This window comes from Echinops telfairi, unplaced genomic scaffold, assembly GCF_000313985.2.
Source record: "Echinops telfairi isolate 266 unplaced genomic scaffold, ASM31398v2 ScPeMD7_11;HRSCAF=52, whole genome shotgun sequence".
Taxonomy (NCBI): Eukaryota; Metazoa; Chordata; class Mammalia; order Afrosoricida; family Tenrecidae; genus Echinops; species Echinops telfairi.
The window spans coordinates 5,070,393-5,082,344 of NW_022103908.1; the positions used below are offsets into that span (position 1 = coordinate 5,070,393).

General features: G+C 37.7%; 1 protein-coding gene across 1 annotated transcript in view; it reads left to right on the forward strand.

Annotated features, from left to right (window-relative positions):
• MYCBP2 (MYC binding protein 2) overlaps positions 1-11,952 on the forward strand; it is a 284,541-nt gene that overhangs the window by 180,679 nt on the left and 91,910 nt on the right. Inside the window, exons 45-48 of the mRNA XM_004711247.4 lie at positions 5,535-5,707; positions 7,330-7,474; positions 8,510-8,725; positions 10,595-10,650. Coding sequence (XP_004711304.1) covers positions 5,535-5,707; positions 7,330-7,474; positions 8,510-8,725; positions 10,595-10,650 — 590 coding nt within the window. The remainder of the gene's footprint in view (positions 1-5,534; positions 5,708-7,329; positions 7,475-8,509; positions 8,726-10,594; positions 10,651-11,952) is intronic.

The following is an 11,952-nucleotide window of genomic DNA, read 5'->3' on the forward strand; positions in this document are numbered from 1 at the left end:
ATTTTCACTCAACTCAGCTTTTTCCCTCCCCCTTGACCCTCAGAGTCCTTCTTTGTGGATTTTGTTCTGTTCACTGGCAGTTCTAAAGCTCCTGTAACTATTCCCCTTAATGGGAAAGAATGATGTGCTTGTTACCATGTCGTACCAGTGGCTGTTAACTGGAGTTAGACATAATCCTCTTGGAGAGAGAAGAACAATTAAGTGTCAGGAGTGTAGGGACAACTGCGGAGCTGCAGACATTTAAATTGGATCTTGAAAAAAAAATTGTATTGTATCAGAGAATGGGAGAGAGCATTTTCACAAAGGAGACTGTAAGTGCGTGGTTGTAGGATGTGACAAAAGGTGAGTTTCGGTTGCGCTAGACCTGTATACCATATGAAGTGGTTAGAACTAGTGGGCAGTAGAGAACTTAGCATACAGCTTACGGTATCTTTAATGTTATCTCTCTGCTCTGACAGTTACACTTTGAGGTCAGGTATTACCTTTTGAGTTTTGCAGTACAATTACCAAGGTTCAGAGAAGTTAGGGACACATTCAGAACTTACGTACTTGTGTGATAGAGGATAGTTCCCAAATTTCCCAGTTCCTGAGATGCATTGACCAAAGCAGTAAAAACAAAAACAGATATTTACTTGACCGTCCCTCTATCCAGCACTATGTTTAAACACTTGGTATATTTTAACTCAGTGGTCACCACAGCTCTATGGAGTAGAGGCCTCTCCATGTACAGAAAAGACAAGATGGAAGCACAGGGCACTAGGGTGGTTTCTCAGCATCAGGCACCTGGTGGGAACAGGGCTGGAATTTGATGATAAAACCCATGACTTTGTCCACTGTGCTATCATAGGGGATCATCTCAAGAACATTCTGGACTTTAAAACACCTAACTTTTTTTTCAGTTAAATATTTGCATCTTAAAATACAAACATTTTATTCCACAAACACTTATTGTGTGTCCAGTATCAGTTTAGTTAAGGAGAACAAGCAAGGGGTTGATTTATTATTCTTCATTATGATTTATGAAGTGTCCTTTAGGCCAAATATAAAGTAAACCTTTATTACACTGCTGTTCCAAGGAGGAAAAAACTCGTGTTTCATTTTTTGACATGTGATGTGGTCGAGCTGCATTGATAGTTATTGGTGATTGGAATGCGAAAGTTGGAAACAAAATGGTAGGAGCAGTGGTTGGAAAATAAGGACTGGTGCACAGAAACGGAGCTGGAGATCACGATAGAATTTTGCAAAACCAATGACTTGTTTACAGCAAATAGCATTTTTCAACAACACAAAGGGCGACTTTACACATGGACTTCCCCAGATGGAATACACAAAAATCAATTTGACTACATTTGTGGGAAAACATGATGGAAAAGCTCAATATCATTAGCTAAAACCAGTCCAGGTTCGGACTGTGGAACAGATGTAAGTTCAGGACAAAGCTGAAAAAAATTAAAACAAGTCCACAGGAGCCAAAATAGGACCATAATTCTATCCCACCTGAATTTTGAAAATATCTCAAGAACAGATTTGACACATTGAACACTGATCACAGAAGATCCGCTTACCTGTAGGAGGACATCAAAGACCATCATTCATGAAGAAAGCACAAAGGTCATTTAAAAGAAAGGAAAGGTCAAAGTGGATATCAGAAGAGACTATTGCAATTAATCACATACTAGATAATGGAAAAATGATGAAGTCAAGAAGCTGAATAGAAATTTTCAAAGGGCAGCTTGAGAAGGCAAAGCCAAATACTATAATGAAATGTGCAAGGACCTGGATCAGAAAAGCAAAAGGAAAGAGCACGCTCAACATATCTGAAACTGAAATAACTCAAGAAAAAAATTCAAGCCTCAAGTTGCAATTTTGAAAGATTCTGTAGGCAAAATATTTAAAGATGCAGGAAGCACCAAGATTAGATGGAAGAATACCCGAGTCACGACACCAGAAGGAACTAGTTGATAGTCCACCATTTCAGGAGGTGGCATATGAGCAAGAACCAATGGTGCTGAAGGAATAAGTTCAAGTTACACTGGAGGCATTCGCCAAATGCCAGAATACCCATTGAAATGTTTCAGAAAGCTGAGGAAGCCCTGGAAGCACTCACTCTATGCCAGGAAATTTGTAAAACAGCTACCTGACCAACTGTAAGAGATTCATATTTGTGCCCATTCCAAAGAAAGGTGACCCAACACAATGCTCAGAATGTAGAACAATATCATTATTATCACACAGAAAGTAAAATTTTACTTAAGATCATCCAATGACAGTTACAGCAGCATATTGTCGGGAAATTGCCAGAGTTGAGGCCTGATTGAGAAGGGGACGTGGAACAAAGGATATCATTGCTGGTGTCAGGTGGATCTCAGCTCAAAACAGGAAATACCAGAAAGATGTTTCATTCACTATGCAGTCATACGACTGGATAATATTAACAAACTGGATAACCTCAAGAAGAATGGGAATACAAGAACACTTCATTGTGCTCATTTGAAACTTGTACATGGATCAAGAGCCAGTTGTAAGAACAGAACAAGGGAGTATAATATGGTTTAAAATCAGGACAGGTGTGCTGTGCGTTTAGGGTTGTATCCTCTCACCCTACTTGTTCAATCTGTATGCGGAGCAAATCCTCAGAAAATCAGGATTGTATGATGAGTGTGGCATCAAGATTGGAGGAAGGCTTATTAACAACCTACAGTATGCAGATGACAAACCCTTGCTTGCTGAAAGTGAGGACGACTTGAAGCACTTGCTGATAAAGGTCAAGGTTTGTGGGCTTCAGTATGGTTTACAACTCAAAGTAAGGAACACTAAAATCCTCCGAACTGGACCAATAGGTAACATCCTGATAAATGGAGAAAAGGGTGAAGTTGCCAAGGATTTTTGTCTTGCTTGGATCCACAGTCACTGTTCATGGGAGCAGCATTCAAGAGACCAAAAGATATATTGCATTATGTAACTGTGCTGCAAAAGATTGCCTTAGAGTATTGAAGAGCAAGAATGTTTCTTTGTGGACTGACCCAAGCCATGGTATTCTCCATTGCATCATATGCATATAAAATTTGGACCTTGAATAAGGAAGACTGTAGAAGACTGGATACATTTGAATTGTGCTGGAGAAGAATATTGAAAGTACCATAGGTATTGGAAGAAGTAAGACCAGAGTGTTTCTTAGATGAAGGATGGCCAGACGTCTTACATACTTTGAATATATTGTTAGCAGAGACCAGACCCTAGAGAAGGACATCATGTTTGGTAAAATAGAGGGTTGGTGAATAAGAGGAAGGTCTTCGATGAGATGGATTGACACAGTGGCTACATCAATGGGGTCAGGCACAGAAACAGTTGTGAGGATGGTGCTGGACCATGCAGTGTTTTGTTCTGTTGTACATAGGGTCACTGTGGGTCAGAGCTGACTCAGTGGCACCTGACGACAACAACACCACAATATACGTCGCCATTGTTGTGATCTAATATGTAGTAAATATTTAGTATCTGAGAGACAAAAAGAGCAGTGCTGGTGTAGTGGGTTATGCATGGGGCTGCTAATCACAGGGTCTGCACTTAAAGCCACCAGCTACTCTGTGGGAGGAAAATGAGACATTGCACTCTATTCCTGCCAACATTTATCGTCTTGGAAACCCACAGGTCCAGTTCTACTCTGCTGTGTAGGGTCAATATGGGTCAGAATCGACATGATGACAGTTAGTTTGGTTTTGGATCTTTGAGGCAAAGAGCCCTAGTGGCACAAGTGGTTAAGCCCTGGACTTCTAACTAACAGGCCTGCAGTTTGAACCCACTACTAGTGGGAGAAAGCCAGGCAGTCAGTTTATAAAGGTTGCAGACGTGGAGACCCAATGGAGCAGTTCTACTCTGCCCTATGTGGTGGCTGGAAGTCAGTGGTCATGGCTTTGGCTTTTTTTTTTTTAGATCTGTTTCATTAGGAGCTCTAGTAATGGTGGGATTTAGGGAATGTCTTCTAACCAAATGGTTGGCAGTTGGAACACTCCAGCTCCATAGGAAGAAGCTGTGCCATTCTGCTCTTGTAAAGATAGATTATAACCTTGGAAACACTATGGACAGTTCAGCTCTGCCTTATAGGGTCTCCGTGAGTCAGAATCAACCTGACAGCGTACAACCACCACCTCTTACTTCATAGGTTCCTGAAGTGTTGCCAGGGGTGTGCTGGACTACTCAACCGAAAAGGAGCCCGGTATTCAAATGCAAACCAAAGGGTCAAGAGTTGGAACCCACCGGCTGTTCATTGGAAGAAAAGTGTGGCAGACTGTTGCATAAGGATTTACAACCTTGGGGAAATTATATGGGGCAATTCTCTGTCGTATAGGGGCCCTGTGATAATAGGAAATTGATAATGATGAATTGATAATGATGGCAATGGATTTGGATTTTGTTAGGCAGTGTAGTATGCATTTTATATATGTGTTACTTGATTTAAATTCTTTAAAGAACCACATAAAAGGAATATTATTTTAAATCCAATTTCTATTATTTACAGTCAAGAATGGTTTGTAACTTGTTAACCTAGGATCTCACAGCAAATAGCTTGTCCAAAGCTAGCATTTGAACCCAACCCTGTTTGAGCCTAAAGAGGCTGATTAACTAAATTGCACAATTTGTAGAGTGCTGAGGTCACTGTTGTATAAAGTTGATACTACCGGGGTGCGTAACCCCTTTGTATGAAAAAATACGTTGCTTTGCAGTTAGTCATTTAAATTACTAGGTTTTCAACATTTAACAAAATTTTTTCAAAAACATGTAAGGCTTAAAAAATAAAACACATTAAGTCTTGCTTATTAGCTGACAATTCTAATTGTATTTCCCTTTTCATAATTATAATAAGGCTAGACTAACGTACTTCATGTGCAACCACAATAAGATATTTAATACTTTTTAAGTCAAGACCATAGTACCGCCCCTCCCAAAAGAGCAGGCACAGCTTGGGTATGGTAAGTGACAGTATACCTGAGCAGTTGCCATGGGATCAATTCCTACTCTTAGTAACCCAATAGGACAGCTAGCACTGCCCCACAGGGTTTCCAGGTCCATAAATCTCAACAAGCGGATCTCCACATCTTTATCCCACTGAGTAGTGGCAAGCAGATTTGAACCACCAACCTTTGGGTTAGTGCTTAGCCACTGTTCCATCAGGACTCCTTTTAGCTGATAGTAATTAGTACTAAAATTGATTGCTACAGCTACCTATAGGAGGTACCTCTGATGGAAAGACTGCACAGGCTAAAGTAGCTTGCAGAACCCAAAAGCAACAAAACCTAGGTGGGGCACAGCCTCACACTCTAATCTTTCTTTGTGACCAATCTGATAGGGCCAGTATTTTTGTGAGAGAAAGGTATAAGGCAGCAGAAAGACACTGGAATTAGTATTCCCGTATTTTTGTCCTCCAGAGTAACTTCCCCCAGAAGGCTTATCTAAAATTGTTGCGTACATTTCAAAGATTCCTGGAGGTAATGTTTTATATTTTAAGTGTATAAATATGATCTTTCACTCAACAGGTGTGCAAAACACATTCTGGTATTCTCGGAAAGGGTTTAGCTCTTTCTCATTCACCAACTATATTAGAGGCCCTGGAAGGAAACTTACCACTTCAAATCCAGAGCAATGAGCAGTCGTTTCTAGATGATTTCATTGCCTGTGTTCCAGGATCAAGTGGCGGGAGGCTTGCAAGGTAATGTCGTTTAAAGAGTAAAATTACTTGCCTCAGTCTTCCTCTGTTCAGAGAAATGAAAGAGGAGTCATTAGAATGTAAAATGTCTGCCTAAAATAAAATATGGTGTTTGTGCTTTGAATTCACTGAAGTATTAAATGGTAGCATTATATATATATATACACACACAACACACACACACATATATATGTATATATATATATACACATATATATGTGTATATATATATGATAGTTTCTAACTGATTATTTTACCATTTTCTAGGTGAACTTTTTAAAAAGAATTATATGGAACAGATGATATAGTTGAGAAACTTAACATCTAGATTAAACTCAGGTTTATCACTGCATTTTATTGTAACAACCTAGTTTGCTGTATTTTAGGAAATCTATAATCAATACAGATACAAGTTTGGAATTTAATGCAAATCACTTCAGTTTGCAGAGTTCTACCCTATTTTTGAGGGGCTGGTACTTGTTTGATTTGAAGATGTAAGAATTAAAGTTTGTTGCTTATGCAATTTTTACTGGTAAAACAAAATGTAAACCTAATCTTTTCTGGGTTTGTTTATATGAAGTTAAAAAGACTAATGACATCAAAGTACTAATTAGGAATAAAAACACCTTTAAGTCAGTTTCACTGCTATGCTGTGATGAGTTAGCTATTAATTTTATAAGGCAATTTGAATATAGGTCACAGAATGTGTTAGTTGATTTCACAAATTATAGAAAATTGGCAAAATTTACATAAGAAAGAATGTAGGGAGGAAGATAGTTAAGTGTGTGGGGAGAGATAGGCAGTACCCCTTGAACCAGCAAAATGCCATTTCTGTCCCTGTTTGTACATATACGTGCCTCTTTCCCAGGCTGGCAAACAGAATCAGGCCCCAGAACGAATGAGTGCATTTGAATCTGCAAACTATACACAATCTAGTTTTTGTTGCTTTTATTTTGAACTAGTCATAGTTAAAAAACCATGTTTCTGGATATAAAAATTATTTCTCTATTGTCCACATTAAAATCTAATGTTCTAGAATAAATTATGTTCTAAAGCAGCAGTTCTCAACCTTTCACAGGGGTCACCTGAGATCATAGGAAAACACATATTTCTGATGGTGTTAGGAACCAAGACGTGGGTCCGCCCACATGCAAATACGCCCACATACTAGTACCCCGCGTGAAGACTGTTATCCATGGTACACCATGCTTCAAGACAAAATTTCATTGATTTGTAATTAGAAATAAATATTTCACAATATATAATTACATGTTGTTTTTGTGATGAATCACTATGCTTTAATTATGTTCAATTTGTAACAATGAAAATACATCCTGAATATCAGATATTTACATAACGATTCATAACTAGCAAAATGGCAGTTATGAAGTAGTAACGAAAATAATTTTATGGTCGGGGGTCACCACAACATGAGGAGCTAGGAACGCTCAGAACCACTGTTCTAAAGGAACTTGGCATTAATCACGCTCCCAGGGAGACACTGATGAATGTCCTGAATAGGAAGTGGAGATTGGGTTTGAACATTGTTTCAATACAGCTTTTATTTACCTGACTGCGCATCACGGAAGTGCTGATGAACGAATGCATTTGTTATTACTTGTTAGGTGGCTTCAGCCAGACTCCTATGCTGATCCTCAGAAAACATCTTTGATCCTGAATAAGGACGACATTCGTTGTGGCTGGCCAACCACCATAACTGTTCAAACAAAAGACCAGTATGGGGATGTGGTACATGTTCCCAACATGAAGGTAATTGTATCTGAGTGAAGCTTGTCAACATCTGTAATCTGTACAATGACTAATGAAAATTTTCTATGGTCGGTGCTTAGAGTCCCATAAAGATTTACAGTCAAAGCAGTTTTACGTTTGCCCTTTCGGGTCACAAGTTGGGATTGCCTACATGGCAGTGGGTTCTTCCCTAAGATTAATTTATAGTTATATTTTTAGGACATTGTAATGCATGTAATTAAGCCCTTTGTGTTTTAATCTAATAGTGGAAATAATTATCTTATCACTTAATTGGTACATAATTTCTTTGTACCAATTAAGTGGGGTGATGAAAATGTTTTGCAAATTGATCATACTGATTATAAAACATTGTGAATGTAATTGCAGCTACTGAATTCTACATTTAAAAATAGTTAAAAGATTTATAGATTTGGTTAGGTTAAAATTTACCATCTTCAGTTTTCACCTTTAATTGATTCTATTTTTGTATTATTTGCTGTCTTCCTTCAGATTAAAAAAATATATAACCAATGTCACTAGACAAGTTGTATAGAAAATTTTAAATGAAAACTTAATCTGCTCTGTAAGTTTTTCATTTATTAAAAAAATTCTATTTGAATTTTTTCAATAGCTTAGCGGCAAATTTTATGTTGCACTTATTTTACCACAGTAAAAATGTCAAAAATAGATAATAAAAAAAAATCCCTAAATAAGGAAAATGTCTTACAATTTAAAAGCATGTATATATTTTTTTGTCTTTATTTTTCTCCAAGGACTCAATCTAGATTCATTCTATCCTTTACTTTTCTTTACCAATGATGGCATTTATTTTCATTTTACATTCTAATATTCATGGCGATTTATGCTGAAAAAATTAGAACTAATTTAAAGTTATTCTGACAGTCTTAAATAAATCTCTGGAGGGAATGCCCAAGATGAATCAATGTTAATACAAGAATTGTATGATTGTGAATCCCATAATTTTCGACTGCTGCTTTGGTTTGTCACGGACCACTGTGCACTATTAGTCTTTGGTGTTTATAATGTCATACGTAGGTGGAAGTGAAAGCAGTCCCAGTTTCTCAGAAAAAATCCTCGGTACAACAAGAGCAAGCCAAGAAAACTCAGAGGATCCCTGGAAGCCCTGCAGTAACAGCTGCATCGTCTCATACTGACATGACTTTTGGGGGACTGGCATCACCAAAGCTGGACGTTTCCTATGAACCGATGATCGTGAAGGAGGCTCGATATATTGCCATAACAATGATGAAGGTAAGTTTCTTTTACTCATCAAGGAAAAAAAAATTTCACCAGTTATTAACAAATAAGTCGATGGTCCAAATACAGCCAGGAAACCAAATCTATGGTGCGTTTTATAAGTGTAAAACTTGCAGCAGCATATTTTTTGCATTCTCGAAATAGAGATTTTTGAATTGAAATCACTCTATGTGTTTGTTTTAAACGGAAATTGCAGACACACTGTCAAGACTACTGAATTTAAAACTCTGGCAGTCAGGTTAGAAAACCTTCATAACAATTGCTCCAGCTGACTGTACGTGGACACTGTGTTGCAGGGGTCCTCAAACTTTTTAAACAGGGCCAGTTCACTGTCCCTCAGACCTGTTGGAGGGCCGGACTATAGTTTAAAAAAAAAAAAAAACTATGAACAAATTCCTATGCACACTGCACATATCTTATTTTGAAGAAAAAAAACAAATGAGGCAAAAACACCCGGCGGGCCAGATAAATTTCCGCGGGCAGCATGTGGCCCACGGGGCGTACTTTGAGGACACCTGCAGTGTATTGAGAATCGAATCACTGAAGATGTTGTTACTCGGGAGCCTATGCTGGAACCTTTTCTTCATTCTCTGTGAACCGTACTGAGACCCACAATTTCATGTGTGATCTAAGTGCTGATTATTCTCAAATCTTTTAAATTACAGGAACAAAAATTGTCAGCCTGTAATCCTACACTTCATATCTGTACATTCAATGTCTTTGGGCATAGCTCCTTCTGATCATTTCTCAGATATCTACAAATTAGCACATCCAAGCCAGGATCTAGTCTTTGCCTCAACTTCATTCCTACTACTCAGACTCCAAAAGTGAACTTCATCTTTTACCAGGGCACTTCAGAAAGTGCATGGAACCATTTCATTAGCTTTCAATTCCAATTTTTCCATGAATTTTTGGGACCCCACTTGTATTTTCGTCCTCTTTCTTTATGCACCCTCCTCATCAGCTACCAAGTACAGTTGATTCTATACCCAGACTACCTCTTGAATCTATTCTGATTGCCAGCTCACATTTACAACACTATATTATCCAACTACCTTGCACATTAGCGACATACATATGTCGGTAACAGGTGCCGAGATGCAGGCTGGAAGTAACCTTGGTTGTGATGGCTATGACTTTGAAGTACTGGGTTACCCAATATGCAGAGTAAGCATGGGCTGGTTTCCTTGTGGTTACTTTCCACCTATGAAATTACTCAACACAGATTAACAAGTAAGCACAAATAAACTTGTGCTAATTGCTTATTGGATAATCTATTGGTTATGTGCCTACTTGACTGGGACATGAATTAGTGGTTTAGCAACTATGAAACAATATAGTTAATCATACTCTGAAGTTTGCCCAAGATATGGAATTGCTGGATCACAGGACATGAACATCTTCAAGTGTATTAAATATTACCAAAGCTTACCTCATCAGCGATCCATGAAGGACCAGGTACTTGGTTCTTACAAATACAAAATGATGACTGTGATACGATTGTTTAGTGTTTTTTATTTGACAACTTCTTGTTTTCTAGGTTAGTAGCTTGTCAAATATTTATTGGTCGTCCAAATTTCTTAACTCAGTGTTTGTAGGGTGGTTCTTCTCTTACTGATGTGTTCTTTATGTTATGGGTGGTTATCCCATCACAGTTAATTGAATCATAGATCCTCTCCTTGTAGGCATCGACTCAGTGGCAGTGAGAAAGGTGTTCTACCTATTTTTTCTTGTGTATTTTTAAACGTTTTGTTTGGTCTTTAGAATATTTATAATTGATGTGAGCTAACTGGTTGACTTTTTTTCTTTTATGCATAGACAGGTTAATGATTTTTAAAACTCTTACTGTTCTCTTTCTTCAAGGTTTATGAAAACTATTCATTTGAAGAACTGCGTTTTGCATCACCAACCCCTAAGAGGTAAGGGTCACGTTCTTAGAACCATAGCCAAGCTGTGCAGCATACACTACTGGTGCGCCCAATCTTTCCTAACTGTAACTCCGAATTTACTGACGGTAAATACATACTTCACAGCGTTAAAAATATTTTAGTGGGACTTTCTTACACGTTGAATAACATGTAGATCTTCAAATAGAATGTATTTATATTCAACTGAAATATTGTCTGTGTATTACATAATACTTAGGTGGTAAAGAAAGTAATTAGTGTCTTAAAATGTATGAAGTGGGTTTAGAGTTGGTTGATTTGTTTTTCTGTGGCAGCTTGTTTGTATTTTGCTTGACTTTATTTTGGTTTTGATATTTTTTTCATTTGTCCTTTCCTTTTCCTTTTCTAATACTAACTGAAATTTTACCAACATTTCACTTGGTATTATACTTGTGTTCTGTTATGTTGTCTCCGTTTTGCAGCCCCAAAGGAATTGTTTTAAGTCCAGATTCAAGCAGCTCTTTTAATATTTTATTTGCTTGTTAGAAGGAAATGTTAAAAGTGATTCATGGACAAGATGATTGGCCAGATTGTGCTATTAGAGAGACCACCTCCATAGAAAAAACTTTTCCATTGACTCTGAAAAGTATAATTAGTGACATATATCTTTATGTCACATGACATATTTCAAAATAGAATTTTGATATTCAGTTTAGAAAGTTCCTTGTCAAAATAGCTAGGCTTTAAGGGTATATATTTGTCTAGTAGTAGGGAAGTAGTATGTATTTGTCTAGTAGTAGGGAAGTAGTATGTATTTGTCTAGTGGTAGGGAAGTAGTACGTATTTGTCTAGTGGTAGGGAAGTAGTACGTATTTGTCTAGTGGTAGGGAAGTAGTACGTATTTGTCTAGTGGTAGGGAAGTAGTATGTATTTGTCTAGTGGTAGGGAAGTAGTATGTATTTGTCTAGTGCTCGGGAAGTAGTATGTATTTGTCTAGTGCTAGGGAAGTAGTATGTATTTGTCTAGTGCTAGGGAAGTAGTATGTATTTGTCTAGTGCTAGGGAAGTAGTGTGTATTTGTCTAGTGCTAGGGAAGTAGTGTGTATTTGTCTAGTGGTAGGGAAGTAGTATGTATTTGCCTAGTGTTAGGGAAGTAGTGTGTATTTGTCTAGTGGTAGGGAAGTAGTGTGTATTTGTCTAGTACTAGGGAAGTAGTATGTATTCGTCTAGTAGTAGGGAAGTAGTGTGTATTTGTCTAGTGGTAGGGAAGTAGTATGTATTTGTCTAGTGCTAGGGAAGTAGTGTGTATTTGTCTAGTGCTAGGGAAGTAGTATGT